This window comes from Gobio gobio (genome assembly GCF_949357685.1).
Source record: "Gobio gobio genome assembly, chromosome: 9".
Taxonomy (NCBI): domain Eukaryota; kingdom Metazoa; phylum Chordata; class Actinopteri; order Cypriniformes; family Gobionidae; genus Gobio; species Gobio gobio.
The window spans coordinates 23,812,558-23,834,391 of NC_137115.1; the positions used below are offsets into that span (position 1 = coordinate 23,812,558).

The window sequence follows — 21,834 nt, forward strand, 5'->3', positions numbered from 1 at the left end:
AACGGCAACGTCGTGTCCCTGGCCAAAAATAGTCGCGGTAGGACGGCATAAATCGGTAAAAGTATGTAACACAAAACATTTCTTAAAAATGCACTCAGATACGTTTGTACATGTCTACAGTTCTCTCCGGTTGCATGTATAATAGTTTAGCCTTTTAGCTACGTGTAGTTCAATATATTCCCTGTTGTGAATCCGTTGTGAGACGACATCCTTTACACATGCATTTATAGTCCATCATGACCCTCTATGAAATCATTGTGAAATATGCAGAAGCTGCTTACACTTTGCATGGTTAATACTGCAATAATTAATTTAAGTGCCCCAAGTAGTTTTTAAGAGGTTTTGAATAGACGTCCACTGATGTCCTTTACACGTCTAGTAACGGTTGTGTGAATAGACGTCCACTGACGTCCCGTACACGTCTAGTCAAGACGCATAAAAAAAACCTTTATGAAATACAAGATTTAGCCTATATTTAATTTATTTTGTTTAAATAAATTATAATCACAAAGTGCCCTGTGTGGTTAAGTGATTGTGAATGTGAACCCACCGCATTTGAGTCATTATTTCAACCCGTTTTATTGTAAAGCAGAAGAGGAAAGTTTAGTAATTTTGTACTGAAAAAAATATTTTTTTCAATGTTACATTATGATTAGAATCAAACCAGAGTCTTTAGAGTTTATCATTTTATTTCAAACATCTGATTTTCTTATAATTCTACAAATTTAATGTACACTTCATTTACTAACTGTAACAGAACAAAAATTAACAGAAATGAACAGTTATATCACATATTGAGTAAAAAATACACAACATGAACATCAAAATGCTATGAACTGAACAGCAATAACAAATTGAACAAATATTCCTGTATGTGTGTGTTTGAGCATGATCATTTTGCATTGTGGATGTTTTATGCATTGTTGGAAGTGTGCCACTTCATTTCTGTAGCATGTTCTGTGTTGTTTTTGAGGATGAATTTTGTCAATTTTCTAAGCGGCCTGGGTGTGACTTTTTTTGTCACACGAACATAAAAACAGATATCAATCCACACTGTAAAAGAAAAGGTAAATGACTGGCAGCTACGGCTGCCAAACAAAAACCATAAAATTAAGGTAAAATATCTTAATTCAAATAAAGTGCAAAAACAATAATTTTACAGAAATTTACATTAAAAGTTTTAGTGAAAAACACTGTTATTTTACAGATTTTTTCCTTGTTTAAATTAAGATATTTTACTTTAATTTTACGGTTTTTGTTTGGCAGCCATAGCTGCCAGTCATTTACCATTTTTTATACAGTTTTAAATTGTTATTTTACTGATTTTTCCTTGTTTAAATTGAGATATTTTACTTTAATTTTAAGTTTTTTGTTTGGCAGCCGTAGCTGCCAGTCATTTACCATTTTTCAACAGTGTAAAACTGTTATTTTACTGATTTTTCCTAGATTATTATGATCAAACACCTTCAATAAAGTGACAGTACTAAAAATTCTGCAGAAAAACACTGTTGTTTTACAGATTATTACAATAAAAAAACATTCAATAAAGTGTTAAATTTACAGTTTTATTTTGGAAGACAAAATACAGTCTGTAAACAATACAATACATAACACATTTCAAATACAGATAACAGTGGAACAGTTTCATCAAATTTTTAAAGTTGAATAAAATTTCAAACTGAAAAAAAAAGTACAAAACTGATACATTTACAAGATTGTCACGGATTCACTATTGATTCTAAAACTTGTATTATTCAGATGTAAATTTATGTAAACAAATTCTTCAGAGCCCCCAGGAGGAATTGAAAAACTAAAAATTGCATTTATCTTGTAAGTTAGGGTTACTAATATCATGATGAGGTCATGATTTCACCTTATAACAAAATAACAAATTGTGCCATTTACTGTTTTGTATTTACTTTGTATTTTCCAAATAAGTTATGTTCTTTTCTTCTATATTCAAATGACCCCCGAGGGCTCCATATAGCTCTGATAATACATGTGGAAAAACATTTACCTTTTAATTCAGAATCCAAGCTATATAGTGTAATAAGAAATATAAATCAAAACATACAACAGGTCCATGATTCTGCACCAGAAGGGACAGACACAGCAGATAATGAGCAATCCTTTTCCAAATCTCCAATAATCAGCTGGATCTGTAAAAGAAAGAAAGAAAAAGACATTGATTCACTGAAAAGTCCTTAAAAAGGGAGGATTTTGTTTTTGTACCTTTCCTTTAAACAACATTTGACATCGAGATATTCTGGCTATATGAACACAGAGTCCGCTCAGCTTTGAGATGGTTATTGGTAATTATTTTGCATAAAATTTGGTCCAATGTAGCTTGGTTACCAACATTATTCAAAATATTTAGTTTCACAGAAGAAAGTCATACAAGTTTGAAAAGATATGAGGGTGAAAAAAACGATGAGGGAGTTTTCATTTTGAGTGAGCTATGCTTTTAAACTCAAGAAGGTACGTTTGAACCTGAGTTGTGCCTTGAGTTGCCTGTGTTCACATTTCCACACACATAAGGGTATCGTAACTGTATTAATGTTGGATATGACATGAATACTCATTTCCTCTGAAGATCATGTGGCAGATTTTCATTCCCAAAACTTCAGGATTATGAGGGGGGAAGAAACATACACACACACAAATGAATATTAATTTATTTGATAAAACATTAATATTAATTATCAACTTACTGACAGAGACATGGACTTGCCAAATGTACTCACCAGGTCCATACAAAAACTTCACAGTAGATCCAAACTCCTGGTTTGCCTATAATTCTTCAGAGTCCAAGGATGGTGGTTTCCTGTCCTCTCTGCAGAATGAGTGTACATGACAGTGTTCTCCGATTACTCTTTCCAAAACTCCTTTACTTTTATGACAAGCTTGATCTTAAAACTAGCTGACTGTAGGGATGGGCATTATGACCATATTATTCTTCATACATGAGAAATTTTATTTCACAATAACAATATCACAGTATAGTTATTTTATAGATATTTTATTAAGAAATACTACAGAATAATACTGCTTAGTCTTCACTGCATGATATTCAATGCATTAATATCACTTGATTCTTAAAAACGCAGAAGGTCTTCTCTAGTCTTTTGTTGTTTGATTCAAATTATGAGACGGCAGTTTATTAAGCTGCTGCCCCTTTAAGAACGAAAGCACAATGACAAGCATCCGGGATTCCCCACGTTAACTTGAACCGTTTAACTCTAACTTACTTCAAACATAACTGACTGTTTAAATCAAGCAAATACCTCACATGACAGGGATTTTGAGATAATTGTGTGCAATATTGGATACAATACGATTAGCATATAACTTTAATGCACTAACGTTATATGTTGATGTGACAGTAGAAAAAATATAAAGGGATTTATTTACCTTCTGCTGTCTGTTGTCCGCCATTGGTAACTTAAATGTCTGTTCATATCCATGTTTTTCGTTCTCAGTCGACATCCCACAATCAAAATTCGTCCAAAATAAGATTTTAACAGATGTAAAATGATCCATGTGATGCCATTAATGGACCGACGAAGCAGTCCTGTTGCAGATTAGAATTGCCGCACCCGCGAGCCACTCCAACGACAACGGGTGTATTTTCAAATTTGATCGGTAGAAGGCGCGCACAGTTGTCATTGGCCAGATTTCTAGATGACGTTCAGATTGACCAATCACGCTCAAGTGAACACGTAAAGACAGCAAATAACCTTACAAATAATAATGTTTGTTTTAAACTACAGTTAGCAAATGTGTATATTTATTTTTATTTGCTGTTATATTTAATTAATTGGTCAAGTGGTGTTTTGTGGTGTGGGCAGAGGCTTGAAAGTTTCAACCTGGAGAGCAGTGCAGATTTGTATTCTTTAGAAACAGATTATTGTTTGATATTTAGTTTCCTATATAGTTTGTTATATTTGTATCCAGAATTACAGTTTGAATGTAAAAATACACCTACACTGTAAAAAAAAAAAAATAATAAAAAAAAAAAAAATGCCTGGCAGCAACGGCTGCCAAACCAAAACATAAAATTAAAGTAAATTATCTTAATTTAAATAAGGAAAAATCAGTAAAATAACAGTTTTCTCTCAAACTTTTAATGTAAATGTACGTAAAGTTTTTGCACTTTATTTGAATTAAGATATTTTACTTTAATTTTACAGTTTTTGTTTGGCAGCCGTAGCTGCCAGTCATTTACCATTTTTTTACGATTTTATTTTTACAGTGAAACTAATAAGATTTACTTTAAAATTACAAAGAATAATGTTAAATTGTTAGTATGGACATAAACCTTTAATATAATGAGCTAAATATTTTATTACAGATTAGTTCTGTAATTTTACATACATTTGTATGTAATTTAAGAAAACAGAAAAATACTGTATAAATAATACAGTAATTTCCCTGTATAAAAAATGAGAATGACTGTGATTTGTCATTAATGATAAAATAATGGTCATTGTTAATTTGCAGATATTTTTTGTAATTTTACATGAATTTGTATGTAATTTAAGAAAACAGAAAAATACTGTATAAATAATACAGTAATTTTCCTTTATAAAAATGAGAATTACTGTAATTTGTCATTAATGATATAATCCTTAAAATAACAGTCAAGTTGTTTATTTACAGATATTGTTTGTAATTTTACATAGTTTTAAACATAATTCAAAATTACAGGAAAATACTGTAAACAATTTAGAGTTATTTTCCGTAAAATTAAGATTTTTTTTACAGTGCAATTACATTTTTTATTTGTAGATTTAGAGAGTGTTGACAACCATACAAAGTCTCATGCCATTTGGACAATTTTTTTTTAAACATCTTTGTGTTCAGCAGAACATAGAAATGTGGAATTCATAGGTTTGAAACGTGAGGGTGAGTAAATTAATTTTCATTTTTGGGTGAACTATCCCTTTATATAATGATAATTCAGTGTTTTGTAATTGTTATTTTAGTTTGGTTAATGGATGTTAAACATTAATGAAAGAAGAAAATCTGTGGCTGTTCAAAAACAATAAAATGTTTTGCTAAATCAGAACATGCTTCTTTTTGCTTATGTCCACAAATGTGTTCTTGTTTGTGATGTACACGTGATTAAAACGTTTCATGGACGTTCAGGTCTGACTGGACCGATTTTTAACCTTTTTAGAACCTGTCAAAATGTGTAAACCAAGACATAATTGATTGCATTTCACGATGTTACACAATGGGTGTGGTTATTTTATATGCAGGCTTATATATACACAGTTCAATTATGCAGCAACACATTTAAACATCCAGAAGACGACACATTTAAACATCCAGAAGACGATGCATTTAAACGTCCAGGGACGCGCAGAAAAGACGTGGTATTCACGGCCAGATGACGTCGAAGACGTCCGTTCAACTTTCATTTTGGAACTATTCTTCAACCATGACGGGACGTGTTGGAGGTACGTCTTTTCAACGGTCATTAAACGCCTTAATGTTTGCTGGGTAGAGTCTTAACTACATATCAACAAAGCACTTCTCCAAAACATGCTGATAACATGTGCTTTTCTCTCCGCAGGAGGTCCTGACAATAGTACAATTGTATTTATACAATTCTTTAGGGTTTCAGTAAAAGGAAATATAAAATGAAATAAAATAAAATGAAAGACAAACCCAATATTTAATCTCTGGAAGCCGTCACCACTCAGAGACCAAATACAAACTTTTAGAAAATATAAAGGAAGAAACAATCCTATTGATTAAACAAAATCATAACTGGAAAGAATCATTAAAATCATAAAGTTTTTGTGCGCAAAAAACCCCAAAACAAAATAACGACTTTATTCAACCACTGCTTATTCAACCAATTCCATTTCCATTACAGCGCTGTGTACTGTAATTTCATTAATATCATCAAATGTTGGTCAATAAGGACATTAAATATGCTGTTCAGTATGTTTTTTTTTTTAGTTTGGTATGTTTGCACAAAGCTTACGGTCAAAAATAAGAATTTTATAATTGTAATTTATAAATTTCTAATTTGACTTTAATTTCTATGTTGAGTTAACTTAAATATGTAAGTACACTTAAAATTAACACCAAGATAATTTAACTGGAATGTTTAAGTACATTATTTAAACACCAAGTTTGGTGAACTTAAATATGCAAGTTTTGGGAGAATCCATTACTCAATTGAATTGAGGGAATGAGTTCAATCAACTTATTAGGGTTATATATATATATATATATATATATATATATATATATATATATATATATATATATATATATATATATATATATATATATATATATATAACTGCTTAGTGTGTGTTTGTAGCGGTCTAGCTTCTTCAGAGTGATGCAGTTGCGAGGACAGCATGTGTATCAAGATAGAATCACTGCAACAAATTTGTGAAATAGGCTATATTTACTAATGATTTATGATAATTTCATGAGTTACAAAAAACATGATTAGATGACAACACATTTGTCACGTTAACATATCAATAATACAAATGTGTATTAAAGCTACACTATGTAACTTTTCCGTCCACTAGAGGTCGCCTGTTCAAAACAAAGGCGTAGTTTGATGACGCCACGTTTGAGCGCAGAATCTCGGGACATGTGGTCTTCACCTCACAGCCGGTGGAAAAGAGTCAGGATAGGACTCGGGCAGAAATCATGTTGATGGATGCGATTATTAACATTACTGTAGTCTGAAGCAGAGCAGGAGCGAGTGTTGTGGAGCTGAGCAAGGCCACAGGAGCGATTGAAGAGCGGGACTGTTATTATGGCATAGTCGCTGGCGGGACTTTTATTATGACACGGTTGCCGGCGGCACTTCCTCTTCTCCAGTGCTGAGTGTGAGATAACGCATCTCTGTTTATCGTATTAGATATATCTGAGTGTGCTGAAAAGGAAGTTATGACGTTCGCTCGGCGGCTGCTATGACACTTGTTCACACTGCAGTGAGAGTAAAGCGTTTCACTGAATAAAACCGGAGACCGAGGGTGACGCAGATATGACGCAATCGACAGGCGACTCCCTCACACGCATAGCTCACACGTCCCGGCTCCTTGGTTAAAATAGCAATTTTCTCACGATTTACAAATAGTTGAAAACATTTGGGATATTCTAAGTACTCAACGGAACAAAATATATAACACTGGCCTAGTGGTTTCTGGATGTTTTACTGCAAAAATCCTACATAGTTCACCTTTAATGTTTAGTAAATAATTAACTCGTCAACAAAACGCTTAAATGACCTATAACTGAACATTACTATAGTGTTATCACATGGGGAATCATTAAATATTTCCTTGTGCATTGGCACTGAAACATGCATGAACTTTTCATCTAACTTCCTCTATATGTACTGTAAGAGAAACAGCTCAGAAGCAGAGGAACATGGTACTTCTGTGAAGGGTCAGTGATGGTGAAGACAACCTGAAAAAAAAAAAACATACAATAATAAATAACACACTTAACAATTGTTATTAGAAGGAGTGTATAAGCAGTGGTTTACAATCCTCATCCTGGGGACCCACCAATCTGCATATTTTGTTTATCTCCATTATTTAACACATCTAATTCAGATCATCACCTTTTTAGGAGCGAGCTCCATGAATGGAATTGAGGATAAGAGAAACATTACAAAATGTGCAGTGGTTACCTTTTCATAGGTTCACTCAATGCCGTGTCAACTACTGATGCTATGGGAACACCCCCAAGTGTAATGATTGTCTGAAGCCCATTTCACGAGTTCACACTTACATATAATTTATGGAGAGTAAATTTAAATGCGTATTTGGCGAGCTGTCCGGGGGGAGGGCTTCGAGCTCGGAATTTGGCCCGAACCTAGAGTACCCCCGTGTATGTAAGTGGTTTATGAATAAAAAGTGTGGAGAAGGGGTGGTGGAGGGATGCTGGAAAACTGTCAATGAACGGAGGTAAGACTGCTGTGTGTATATACCTCTTATTGTTGATTAGCTGAGTGCTCTCCACTTGTGTCAATTATCTGAATGTGCTTCTCCCAAAACCTTGTTAATAAAACATAATTTCACGAGTTCACACTTACATATCATTTATGGAGAGTAAATTTAAATGTGTATTTGGCGTGCTGTCCGGGGGGAGGGCTTCGAGCTCGGAATTTGGCCCAAACCCAAAGTACCCCCCAAAAGCTAAAAAGCATAGGACAGCCGCCTGGCTAAATACCCCCCAAGGAGTACCAAGCTTGGTGGACTGGCTTCTGAGAAAGGGCCTGGTTGCTTGACCAGGAGGCCCCTGAGAGTAGCTCCTCGTGAGGAGTGAAGTTTGCCTGAAAGAAAAACGGGGAGAGAGAACATGGGATAAATAACAATGAAAACAACTCCTTACTGCGTGGAAACTTTCCACTTTCTAACCATGTGGAAACTTTCCACTTTCTTACCCTGTGGAAACTTTCGACTTTCTTACCGTGTGGAAACTTTCCACTTTCTTACCGTGTGGAAAATTTTCACTTTCTTACCGCGTGGAAACTTTCTACTTTCATACTGCGTGGAAACTTTCCACTTTCTTACTGTGTGGAAACGTTTCACTTTCTTACCGTGTGGAAACTTTCCACTTTCTTGCCGTGTGGAAACTTTCCACTTTCTTGTTGTGTGGAAACTTTCCACTTTCTTGCTGTGTGGAAACGTTCCACTTTCTTACCATGTGGAAACTTTCCACACTCTTTCGCTCTGTGTGGGAACTTCCCGCTGAATTGCTGTATGGCGATTTGCACTTCCTCACTGCATGGAGATTTGCAATTCTCGTGGAACGAAATTCAAGGAAAAACATGAGTGTTTGATCGAGAGATTTCTCACTGTGTCCGCTGGGAGACCAAATATTCGCTGGACGGAGAAAAAGAAGCTTCCGGTGGATGGCCCGAAGGGTTTTAATTGATGAGGGTTTGGTGGGCTTTTTTGATATGGAAACGGTTGGTCCTGATGTAGCTTAGGAAAGCATCTGAGGACCATCTCTCGAGGGCTTGGATCTGCTGTTGGGAGAGGCCTTTTAGAGTAGCTGAGGTTGCAGCCCTGATGTGGAAGGAGTGGCTTGAGAAGTTCTTTGCTGGGATGCCTGACTGTTGGAGAACCGATTTGAGGTTTTTCTGGAACCAAAAGCATGTCACGGGTTTGTTGTATTCATCCTTGAACAGGGGTTCCAGGGGAGATTGGTTTTGAGAACTTCTCCATTGAAGATATGCCAGAACTGACTGGTATGGTTGGATCGGTGATGAGAGTTAAAAGATGTAGATGAAATGACCCTTTTTGATTTGGTCAGTCTTACTTTGCTTGATCAGATAAGAGATTGTTTCCCCATCTATTACTGATAGGTCTGAGATGGTGGGGTGAATTTTTGGGTCGAATTTTGATGTTATGGCGAGTTTGGGACATCTAAGGAAACCAAAAAAGGCTAGGACAAACATGGCATCATGTGTTCGGGCGGTATTGAGGGGCTGGTACCCTGTGCGGAGGGTATGAATACATTTGGTGAGGATGTCTAGCATTATAGGTTGTCTGGTGTCGGGACAGGTGGGCTGGGATCTTTGGATCCCTTTGATCAGTAGGGAGGTCTGAGAATTATTTATTATTATATACATTCGTTTGTGGAAAAACTGAATACCGCTGAGGTAACCTTTGATGGTTATTTTTAAATGACTGGGCTTGTGACTGGCCCCTGTATCTTGTCGAGCGCAGGCCCATTCGAGCAGGCATGCGAGAAGCCTGGGGCTCGAGTTGGATGTCCTGCGTCGGATGGATGGTAATGGTGCCGGCGGAATGCGGATTGTTGCCACTCTCATAGTTTAAAACTAAAAGGTTTGCACTCTTTTCTTAGGAAAGGATGCTTGTTTAGCCCCCGTTGTTCCAGCTCTGCAGTTGCCGAGGCGGCGCATAAGCTGGACGCTTGAGGGGACTGCGAGGAGTTTGAGCCTACGGAGGGAAAACCAACGGGTCTTTCCCTTTTGCACACTCTCTCCCCGGATCATGTGCATTTGGCAAAAGAGCGCTTTTAGAACCCGGCATTTATATCAGTGCTGATATGTGTCACGAACTGGAAGCTCATAATACAGAAGAGAGTCATCAGCTTTGGCATCACCTCGAATGGATTGGTGCCCCAGAACTCGTCCAAAAAAATGAAGGATTTAAGTGTTAAAACACTTAAATCATACATTGGATCTCAATGAATGAAATATTCAATTGGAAAATCTTTATTTATATACAGTCTATAATTTGTTAAGAACAAAATCATGTGACAACAGTCAATGGAAACCAAACTTGTCAACACACTGAGGGCTAGATTCAAAATCATACCAAAAAAGTTTCAGTCTGATCCAAATTTCATCCCATAAACTCATAATGTAAGTCAGTAGTGTGTATGGCTCCAACGTGCCTTTATGCACTCATGACAACATCTGGGCATGCCCCTGATGAGATGGTGGTTGGTGTCCTGGGGGATCTCCTCCCAGACCTGAATCTGAGCAATATAGTGAACTCCTGGACAATAGTAGTGCTACTTGGCGGCTTCAAATGCTCTGATACATAACGTCCCAGAGATTCTCAATTGAATTCAAGTCTGGGGAATGTGAGGGCCAGTCAATGGCATCAACACCTTCATCATCTAAAAACTGCCTACACACTCTAGCCACACTACGGGTGAATCTCCAGTTGTTACTGATGATTGTCGTTTGGACCTTTCTGGATTACAATCCGCCATCAAAATGTTAAGCTTAATTATGCCAGCTGCTGTGAGAAAAGGCTTTAAATGATCCGTCACCTGCAGCATCCTCACATACGATATAGTCAACTAGCCGGACCCCTTCTTTATGTATACAGATGTGACGACGTAATGACGCAAAGACATGCTCGAATATCCTGCGGAAATCCGAGATATATCCAGCTGCAGCCCTGCAGCACCGCAGTCAGAACAGAAGTTTCAGAACTGCAGCCACAGAACTGGAACCTAGGGGCGAGGCTTAAACAGACATAGTTGCGCTACCCATACACGTGATTTTCTTTTGTTAAATATAAGCTGTTCACATGGATTTTGTCATATAATCATATAATATGCATACCATGATGTACAATGATCTAAATTTTAAAGAGCACCTATCATGGCATTTAAAATGTTCCAAATATTGTTTTAGAAGTCCCCAACAACAGTTTTGCATGCATGCAATGACAAAAAAGACTTTAGTTTTCTTATAATATGCATTTATTTTTACCTGTTTTGACAGCGATTCTCAAATGATTCCTTTAGTGATTCACTTTTCAAAACCCCGCCTTTACGTGACGCTAATCTGCGGTGATTGGTCCGATGACCCAGTCAGTTGTGATTGGTTTAGTCTGTGCAGACATTTTCGGAAACGGAACGCCCATCAAAGTCTTATAGTGACAGTAATTTGTTAATATGTGTCAGGAGTTATGAATATGAAAACCGCGTCGGTACTGTTTGATTGTAATATGAGCCTCAGCTGATCTCATTCATAAAAAAACTCCTCTATTCTCCTCACGAAGACTCGCGACAAATCAACATCCCTCAGGGCTTTTAGTTCAAAAGTGTGCAGATGAGGAGACATATTGATAGATTCTCATATGTCTGTGTCAAATTTCTAAACAGAGGAGTATTTTTTATTCAATACTTCCTCAAAATGGGCAGTTATAGCCTAATCATGAGCGATTGAGTCGCTTATGTGTTGTTTTCAATTCATCCTGGCAGCCGGAGGGCGCTCTGTGCACATGTAATCCATATATGGTACAGACAGACGAAGAAGATACCATGTGCCATAATAAAAGTCCATAATAAAAGCTTCCTGAGATCGCGAAACATACATTTGACGACTAATAAACACACAATCGCGACGATGTATGGTTTGTCTTCAAGCCACTTAGTCTTCAAATGCTCATCCTTGGGCAGATGAAAGAAGTTTGCTTTTGAGTGGCACTTCAGAACACAGCGTCTCGTCGCCATGATGTTTTCTAGTTTTCACTGGCGTCTCGTCGCCATGATGTTTTCTAGTTTTCACTGGCGTCTTGGAGCGTAATAAGTGGGCGTATCGTATTCAAATAACTTGACAAGTTGACGTCATCTAGTCAGAGAAAAAGCTTCGGTCTTCTAACGATTCTTAAAAATGACTCCGAGTCGACTCTTACTTTTGAAAGAAAATAACTATATATACGGTGCACTGTCATATTTCAAGCTATCACAGGATGTTTTTGTTCACTTAGATCTATGTTACACACTACATGAAAGGTAAATTTCAAAATTCCATGATAGGTGCTCTTTAAAACATAGCCTATCGATCATGCTTAATGTCAATGAATGGATACAAAACAGTAGTTTACTTCATGGATACAGGCTACAACTATACACCGTTTTTTTATTTTAAAAAATGTATAACATGTTGTAAAGTGTTTCCCATTTGACTGTGTAGATATACCAGTCAAAAGTTTTAGAACGGTTTCAGAAGATTTTTTTATGTTTTTAAAGAAGTCTCTTCTGCTCACCAAGGCTGCATTTATGTTATTAAAATACACAAAAATGTAATTTATTCCTGTGATCAAAGCTGAATTTGAGCATCATTACTCCAGTGTTTGGTGTCACATGATCCTTCAGAAATCATTCTAATATGATGATTTGCTGCTCAAGAAATAATTAAATTAAAGGTCCCATGACATGAAATTTTCATTTTATGAGTTTTTTTAAACATTAATATGAGTTCCCCTAGCCTGTATATGGTCCCCAAGTGGCTAGAAATTTCGATAGGTGTAAAACGAGTTCTCGGTGTCCTGCTCTGCCTTTGAGAAAATGAGAGCTCAAACGAGCCGATCTGGAATCTTCCCTGTATGTTGTCATATGGGGAAAGGTTACCTCCCCTTCCTCTGCTTTGCCCGCCCAGAGAATTTGGAGAAAAAAATGGATTCCGTTTCGCATGGGCTCACACCTTTACCATATGGATTCGACAGCACCGCCACAAACAGTGAGTAACAGTGTTCATTAATGCCTGATCTGTGATCAGAGGTGTAGCTAATCATTCAAGTTCACACAGACTTTCTTTCTAAATCGTTTAATACTGAAATGCATCAGTGAATCAAGCCAGTGACTAACGTTAAACGATCACCCTCCCATCGTTTCTGTTAGTAGCATGAAACAAATCTGTTATTTAAATGATTAAACTACAAACGATCAAAGAACACTCTCTTTATAATGTTCAGAGCTGTCAATCACACATCGCTAGTATATCTGCACACTTGCCCAAACTCCCGTTATAATGAATGATGCTGTTATGCTGCACAACAAAGCTCTTACTGTATTCATATCGATGTCGTATTTGCTGTTAGTTGTGGCGAAAGCATTTTGTGAGAGAAAACCAAGCCTGTAGTGCTTCAGTCAGAAATTGAAGCTTTCGGGCCTCGATCGCCCCCCGGTGGCCGGTCCCAGTATAGCTCCTAAACCCCGCCTCTCCATGTATTAGAATGGGCGCGAGACACACTAAACAATTTAATTACACTTCAAATAATTGTTTCCTAAAGATGGTTATTGTCATTTTAGGCAGTTTTTATTACAATAATTTCATTTCAAGTCTTCGTTTTTTAAATAAGTTTAGTTTTAGTGAGTTATTTGATGCTATAAAAACGAGGGGTGTGACGTCATGATTGACAGCTGAGATTGACGGCTTCTCTGAATGAACTTGTCACTGAGGCACTAACGGACTTTTTTCTGGATTTTTGGGAGGAGATTGAAGCTTTAGCTTTAATTTATACACTTCCATAACTGTTTATTTCACACCAACATAATGAATTGTTCTGCATCTGTGAGAGTGTGGGCGGGCTTTTGATAATCGCGCCTCTACTTCCTGTTCTCTACTGCGCAACTCCGGTCCCGAGATCGCTACTGCGCAGACTCGGTCCCAAGATGTCAGCGCCGTGAGCGGGCCTATGAAAGCTTCAACTTTGGTTAGCGGAAGTCAATGAAGTCGCGTCGTCCATATTTTTTTACGGTCTATGGAGAAAACGCGCTGCAATGGTGAGATCACTGCATTCACGCGATCAATAGTCTGTCAGTCTACTCAATGCTCGTCATTGTAGCCTTTCATGTGATGGGAAAAGATCTAAAAATAATGCTATAATCAACACTTTCACGATTCGTTCATCTCGACAGCTGTAATGGTAAAAAAACGTAGTAAAAGTATTCGAGAGGGGTTCCACATGTTACATCGTTCCTAGAATAAGGAGGAAGAAGACGTGGGTCGGCGTGACTGGGACTCGTGTTTATTCAGAACTCTCAGACACAACAAAATAAACTTGCGCTCACAGCGCTCTCCACAACTCAGTACAATATAAATTTCTCAGGAATCTCTCTCCTCCAGTTCTCGGGAGAGAAATGCTGTTCTTTTGAACTTTCTATTCATTAAATAATCCTGATTTTTTTTTTTACACAACTAAATGTTTTTTTTAATCATCATATTAGAATGATTTCTGAAGGATCATGTGACACTGAAGACTGGAGTAACGCTGATAAACTCAGCTTTGAATCTCAGGAATAAATTGCATATATTCAAATTGAAAACAGTTATTTTAAATTGTAAAAATATTTCACAATAATACTGTTTTTGCTGTATTTTAGATCAAATAAATGCAAATTGGTGAGCAGAAGAGACTTCTTTAAAAACATTAAAAACTCTTACTGGTCTGAAAATTTTGACCAGTAGTGTAGGTTGGTATCATATCCTTCACATTCATTTTATTTTTTAGATTTAATGTTAATGGACACAAACACTGTAGTTTACTGTTACTTCAACTATACAACTTTTTTATTATTTAAAAAATATGTTGTAAAGTGAATCACCATTTGACTGTATATTTAATCGTATTATTTCCTTCATGTTCATGTTGTTAACTTACAAATAATACTTAGACACAGAGAATGTGACATATTTAAAATTTTCAAATGTCAAATAAAAATTACCATTTAATACAAGGCCATGAACAAGTGAAAAGTGTTTCTCTGTATGAAAACAAATAGGACATTTATAAAATATTTCTAAAATAATAGGTTTAAAACGTATTTAAATGGCCTATAATAAAATAAAAAAAACATGCAAACAACAAATAATCATCTTCTTAAGCCCATATCATGGAATTTCTGCAGAAAGTTAACATGTTTTATTAATTAATAATTATTTAATGTTAAATATCTTTTGACAAATGCAAAAAAAAGCTTTAATGATAAAACGTGAAAGATGTGAATATTCGTTCACCACATCATGACAGAAATATCACCTTGATGTCTTTTTGGCTTAAATGCATGTTTCACTTGTTCAAGGATATGAACAGAAAAGTGTTCAAAAGTATTGTTGTTAAATATTGTAGACATCGATCCAATTAAAATCCATGTGAAAACAGCTTATATTTAACAAAAGAAAATCACGTGTGTGGATAGCGTCGCTCACTTCCGGTTCTGTGGATGTGGTTCTGAAACTGCGGTTCTGAAACTGCGGTGCTGCGGGCCTGCAGCTGGATACTACAGGGAGTGCAGAATTATTAGGCACGTTGATTTTCTGATCATATTTTTTTTCCAGGCACATTTGACCAATTCCAAACCACAGTAATCCTAATAACTACTATTGATTTAGTATTTAATAATGTATAAGTGATATATAATTGTTAATGAAGGCTGGAAATGAAAATCACCTTATATTCAGGTTGGGAGTTCATTTTTAGTCCATCTCTGCAAAACGGACTTCAGGATGGACTAAAATGAACTCCCAAAACGTACTGCCAGATTCTGGAAGATGAATTCTTCAAACAGTGGTACTAGAGGATGTGGTGCTGGTCCTTCAAGAGTCACTCTCAACCTATCTGTCCATAAAGCCTATAAAAAAACCTTCTTCATGTATTTTACAACACTTCAGCTTGTGATTCTTATCTAGTGGGGGTAATTTTTTAGGATTCTTTACCTAACTGAAGTCTCTGAGATCCTGACACCTTGCACTTCTGGAGACTCCAGGTAGGTTGCAGCTTTGGAAAATGGTGGCGCTGGAGACTAAAGGGTTCCTGATGGTTTCACCCTTAATTCTTCACCTTAATTCTTAATTCTTTTGCAGTTAACAGGTGTCTTTTTGTCACCACCTGTTTTTGTCAGATCCTGCTGACCCAACGAGCATTTCACTGTCCAATGGTCATGCCTTAACTGCAATGTCTAGTATTGCATTAGTATTGCATCCTTAATACTTTTTGACTTTTCAGTCTGAGTTAAATCTCTTTTTTGGCTCAATTTATCTGTAAAAGAAAACATGCCTAATAATTCTGCACACCTGAATATAAGGTGTTTTTCATTTCCAGCCTTCATGAACAATTATATATCACTTATACATTATTAAATACTAAATCAATAGTAGTTATTAGGATTACTGTGGTTTGGAATTGGTCAAATGTGCCTGGAAAAAAAATATGATCAGAAAATCAACGTGCCTAATAATTCTGCACTCCCTGTATTGGGAAATCCACCAGTACAACTCAAATTATAACATTATTACAAGCTTACCGTAGTGAATCGGGCTATGGTAAAGAGATAGTTTTGAACATTGGCTGGTTATGTACTTGCTCAAAAATTAATTTTGTATAATTTTTAACCCAAAAAGTTTACGTACTGCAGCTTTAACGCTGTTAAAACAACTTTTAATAAACATTCAAACTGAATTTGATTATTGCGGAAATTTATGTTTTAATTCATACTCAAAACCAGAGGGCACTCTCGTGCAGAAAGTATACAAGGTAGACTCATAAAATGTCAAGTTTTATGACGTTTCAGGAAATCCTATTTATAGACAAAGGCATCCAGCTATCACTAAATATAAAGCAGATATATACTATTTTTCAGTGTTCCTCAAGCCATCTCAGGTATTTTCATAAGAATAAAGTATATTGATAATGGAATGCTAATCGAAATAGCCTTTATCCAAATATAAAATACTACAAAAGAATGAATGTTTTGCCTCAATCCGTAATAAGAAGATTCATCAAATCATAAAATAAGTTGTTTGAAACATTCGCTGGCGTTTAATTTAATTTCATATTTTAATTTTTTATTTTTATAGCAAAAACAGTATAAATTTCCTAAAAACAGTATTCATTTCCTACAACAATTATTGATGACAAAGCTTAGAAGATTAAGCTAACATGCAAGCCCTTATGCACCTGTTGGTAACACTTTAGAATAATGGTCCATCATTAATAGGTAACTATGCAGGAAGTCATGCAGGACAAATTATACATTAACACAATTACAATACATTACAAGTAATACATTAACACAGCTACTACCACTTACTGCTTGAAGTGGACCGGTACGCCCGCCACTTCTATATTTTAATCTGTAGCATACTAACTCATTTGTAAACAAGATTAACCAATCAGTACGTAATACCAAATTTACAACCATTATTCTAAAGTGTTACCCACCTGTTGATTGGACGATTATATTTTATGGATACTTTAAGAAAGAGAATCAAGTTAAGAGCATAATAATATTTTTTAAAGGGGTCATGAACTGGCTTTTTTATACTGTTGTCTGAGGTCAACTTATGACGTTTGCGTGGTTTTTACATTCATAATGTATAAGTAATAGGCTATTTTCTACCATGGTTTTGAGCCTCGCTCAGTTTTTTATGGGCGTGCCGCACTGAAGACTTGAAAGTAAACGCCCACTGCTATGATTGGATAAGCTTTGCATATTATAATGACCTTCGGCTCCGGCAGGACGGTCGCCCGCTGGAGAGGTACGTGGAGGAATTTGCTGAGCTTTCTTATATGGTGAACTGGCCAGATGCTCCTCTTTCCGCCTGTTTTTTGAAGGGTCTGGACAAGGACACTATTCACTTTATTGAACCCGTCTGTTCCTTCTCCCTTGTAGAAACCATTAATCTCATTCTATTTTTAAATGGTTCTGAGTTAGAAATTGAAGAGGTTCCGAGCAAAGTGTGTCTTCCTTGTCCGGTCCCTTCAGAAGAGCAGGCAGCCTGGTCAGTTCAACCATCGCCAGCTCCCTCCACATATCCCTCCAGTGGGTTTCCCAGTTCTGTCCTGCCCGTCCCACAGCCCCAACCAGCAAGGACTACGTCCACCGCTGTATCCGAGCCCTCGTCTCCGGCCAAGATGTCCGCCGCTACGCCTGAGCCAGTTGAAGACGGGTGGCTTATAGACTTCTGGAGTGAACCAGTCACTCCAGCTCTCCTCGAACCTGCTCCAAGTCTCCATGAGCCCGCTCCAAGTCTCCATGAGCCCGCTCCAAGTCTCCATGAGCCGGCTCCAAGTCTCCATGAGCCCGCTCCAAGTGTCCGCGAGCCCGGTCCAGCCTTCCACGAGGCCGCATCAGCCTTCCACGAGGCCGCTCCAGCTCTCCTGGAGCCCGGTCCGGCTCTCCTCAAGCCCGCTACAGCTCTCCTCGAGCCCGCTACAGCCCGCAAGGCCGCTACAGCCCGCAAGGCCATTCTAGCCCATGAGGACGACCCATTCCACGAGCCCTCCACTCCACCCCTGAATTACCCAAATAATTTTTTTGGGGGGGGGCTATAAACCTGTGGGTGGGGAACATGTGGCCGGGGCACATATGGGTCGGGCTCCGGATCCACCAAGGCTGCCCGAGACTCCTGATCCGCCAAGGCTGCCAGAGGTTCCTGATCCACCAAGGGTGCCCGAGGCTCCTGATCCACCAAGGCTGTCCAAAACTCCTGATCCGCCATGGCCGCCCACGGCTCCTGATCCGCCATGGTCTCCCACGGCTCCTGATCCACCAGGGTCTCCCACGGCTCCTGATCCGCCTTGGACTCCCACGGCTCCTGATCCGCCTTGGTCTCCCACGGCTCCTGATCCGCCATGGCCCATGGCTCCTGACCCGCCATGGCTACCCAAGGCTCCTGTCTCGCCATGGCCGCCCAAGGTTCCAGAACTGTCCTGGAGACTTCCGTACCTGTCTGCACCTCGCCCCTCACCTGCGTGTAGGTCCCACAATGTAGGGAATACCAGGACACACACACTTTTTCTTCTTAGCTGTCCATTGTGTCCGATGATGACGCTTGCTTCGGGGATGGGGGGTGGTTTCAGTGACATGCCACTGGTGCCACTTCTCGTGAGTGTCAAGTCCGATCCTTGAGCTTCACACTATTCCGCAGATGGAGCAAGGGAAACCAGACACTAGGGGGGTACTAGCCGTCCACTGGTGTCTCTTGATGCGCCTCTCGGATCATCGGTCTTGGTTGGTTTAGTGTATTTGAGAGACTGCAGTAGCACAGGTGACCTGCCAGGCTGATCTGCCGAGTGCCATAGATTTGAGCTGTGTGAGGGGAATGTTCGCTTGCTTTAGAAGGTCCCTGGTGTAGTCCTTTAAGCACAGCTTTTGCCCTCCAGTGCTTTGCGCCCATTAGTTGACTGTAGAGGACTTGGCGGGGCAGGCGGTGTTCAGGCATGCGTATTGTGTGCCCTATTCAACGCAGATGTTTTTTGGTCAGTATCCAAAAAACAAAAAAAAGTTGGTCAGTATTGCTGATCCTCAGCCATCCTGGCGGAGTGGGGGATTCGATCTTCCTAGGACAAATTGAGGATCTTCTGTAGGCAGCGGATATGGAAGGCCTCTAGGTTGGTAATGTTCTGGTGGTATGGGGTCCATGACTCTACCCCATAAAGCAGAGTGGAGAGACATACCGCGTTGTAGACGTGCTAGCCGATGACTTTACTCCATACCAGGTACTCTGTACCCACTCTAGCATTGAAATCTCCCATGAGTATGAGCCTGTCCATAACCGTGGTTTTCTGTAGGATGGCATCAAGAGCTCTATAGAAATCCTCTTTGATGTTATGCTCGGTATCAAGAGTTGGAGCGTATGCACTGATGAGAGTGGCAAAGCGTTTCTTTGGAGGTGAATGAGCCATGTCATCAGTCTTTCATTGATGCCTGTGTGCATGGTTTGGCTAGACACTGCCAGCCACATCCTTGGCCTGTGCCCACCATCATTACACATTGCCACAGGCTTGCGCATTGGTGAGGATTAAAGTGGGGGTGTGGGTGCGCAGACCTCACTCCCACCATCTTCACTCCTACCAAATGGAATCTCCAGTGGCATGAGAGAACACATGACGACTTTCTTCGGGCAGGAAGTTACAGGGGGCTGCCGGTGGTCTGATCAGCTGGACTCTGCCGGTGGTCTGATCAGCTAGACTCTGCCTGTGCCTGCCCCCAAGTATAGATTTGTGTTCAGGGTTTGATCCCCTAGCCACTGTACCCTCCCAAGTTAACCCACCTGGCTGTGGGGTTGCCTTCTTCCGCCTTCCCAGCTGTTTTGATGGTTCTCACACCATCATCTTCCGCCTACGCCGCCATTGAGGTCTTCACTATTTACCCATAGCTGGGGCTATTTAACCATAGCTGGGACAGTGGTTGACGGGCATAAGGGCATTTCCACTCAAAGATGGGCCTGCCAGAGGTGGAAAGAGTAATAAAATATTCTACTCAAATAAAAGTACTATTACTTCAATTAAATTTTACTTAAGTACAAGTAAAATTACTGGTCTAAAAATCTACTCAAGAAAAAGTAAAAAGTAGTCAATTTAAAATGTACAATGTAAAAGTTACTTAGTTACTTTTTTAACAGCGGAGATGGGGGACTCTCCTATGTACACTCTAAAAAAATTGTGCTCCTCTTTAAGTGCTGTATAGTACCAATCTTGGTGCTTCAGCGGTTCTTCAGCATTTTTTTGGCTGAGGTGCTACAGAACATGTTAAGATATGGTGCTATATAGCACCAAAAGTGGTTCCCCTATGATTACGACAAAGAACCACTTTTAGTGCCATATGGCACCATTTTTTTTAGAGTGTAGGGTTGTGATAGAATGATAGATTTTCACGATATGATAACCATCTCAGAAAACATCAGAGTTTCACAGCATTACGATATTAAACCATTATTTAATAAGTAAACTGTATTATTAAATTATGGTTATTATTATCATGAGTTAAAATGGCCGTTAAATGAATGAAAACATTTTTTTTTGGTTTAACAAATGCTTTATTATAACAAACTTGAAACCATTTGTTCGTTTTGTTTATTAAAATTACAATAAAACATGTCTAATCAACTTAATTCAATAAATGATTATGAATTAGATTAACAACTTATTTTTATCATTAATTTATTTAAATGTTTAATAATAATAGTTTTACGTTTCGCTTTCAACTGGGTCTCCATCACCGTCTGTCTTGTCCGTCTCCATCTTTTTGTGATTTTTGCGCGTTTGTTCTGCTGCCCTTCAATTCAATCAATGCAGTCGTTTTCGGAGCGCACGATTTCCCCCCTTTGTATTATTTATTTATTTATTTTTACTCAAATGGATGTGGTTTAAAATGTAGCGAAGTACAATACGTCAAACAAAACATACTTAAGTAAAAGTAAAATGACATATTTCTAAAACTACTTAAAAAAGTAGAAGTACACAGGAAAAACTACTCAATTACAGTAACGCGAGTAAATGTAATTCGTTACTTTCCCCCTCTGGGGCCTGCATGCCATGTCTCTGGGGCCCACTGCTGCTCCGAGATCCCGTACAGCTTAGCCTGGAACCGCAAGGGACCAGTTACCATGTGTGCCACGAGGAGGTGTGTACGAGATCTTGGCAGTGGAGAGACTATGTACCGGCTGAGGTAATGTTAATTTCGTCAGACGAGACGAGACTAAATATATTCGTCAACGACCATTTTTTCCATGACTAAGACGAGACAATGACGAGACTGCACCAATGTCCAAAAACGCTGACTAAG

The 21,834-nt window shown here is 38.4% G+C and overlaps 1 protein-coding gene across 2 annotated transcripts in view; it reads right to left on the reverse strand.

Annotated features, from left to right (window-relative positions):
* Positions 1–6,414: 6,414 nt before the first annotated feature.
* Positions 6,415–21,834, reverse strand: part of uraha (urate (5-hydroxyiso-) hydrolase a) — a 55,021-nt gene continuing 39,601 nt past the window's right edge. For both annotated transcript variants that reach the window (XM_079824908.1, XM_079824909.1), the window contains one exon: positions 6,415–7,449. In XM_079824908.1, coding sequence (XP_079681034.1) covers positions 7,360–7,449 — 90 coding nt within the window. In that variant the 3' untranslated portion in view covers positions 6,415–7,359. The remainder of the gene's footprint in view (positions 7,450–21,834) is intronic.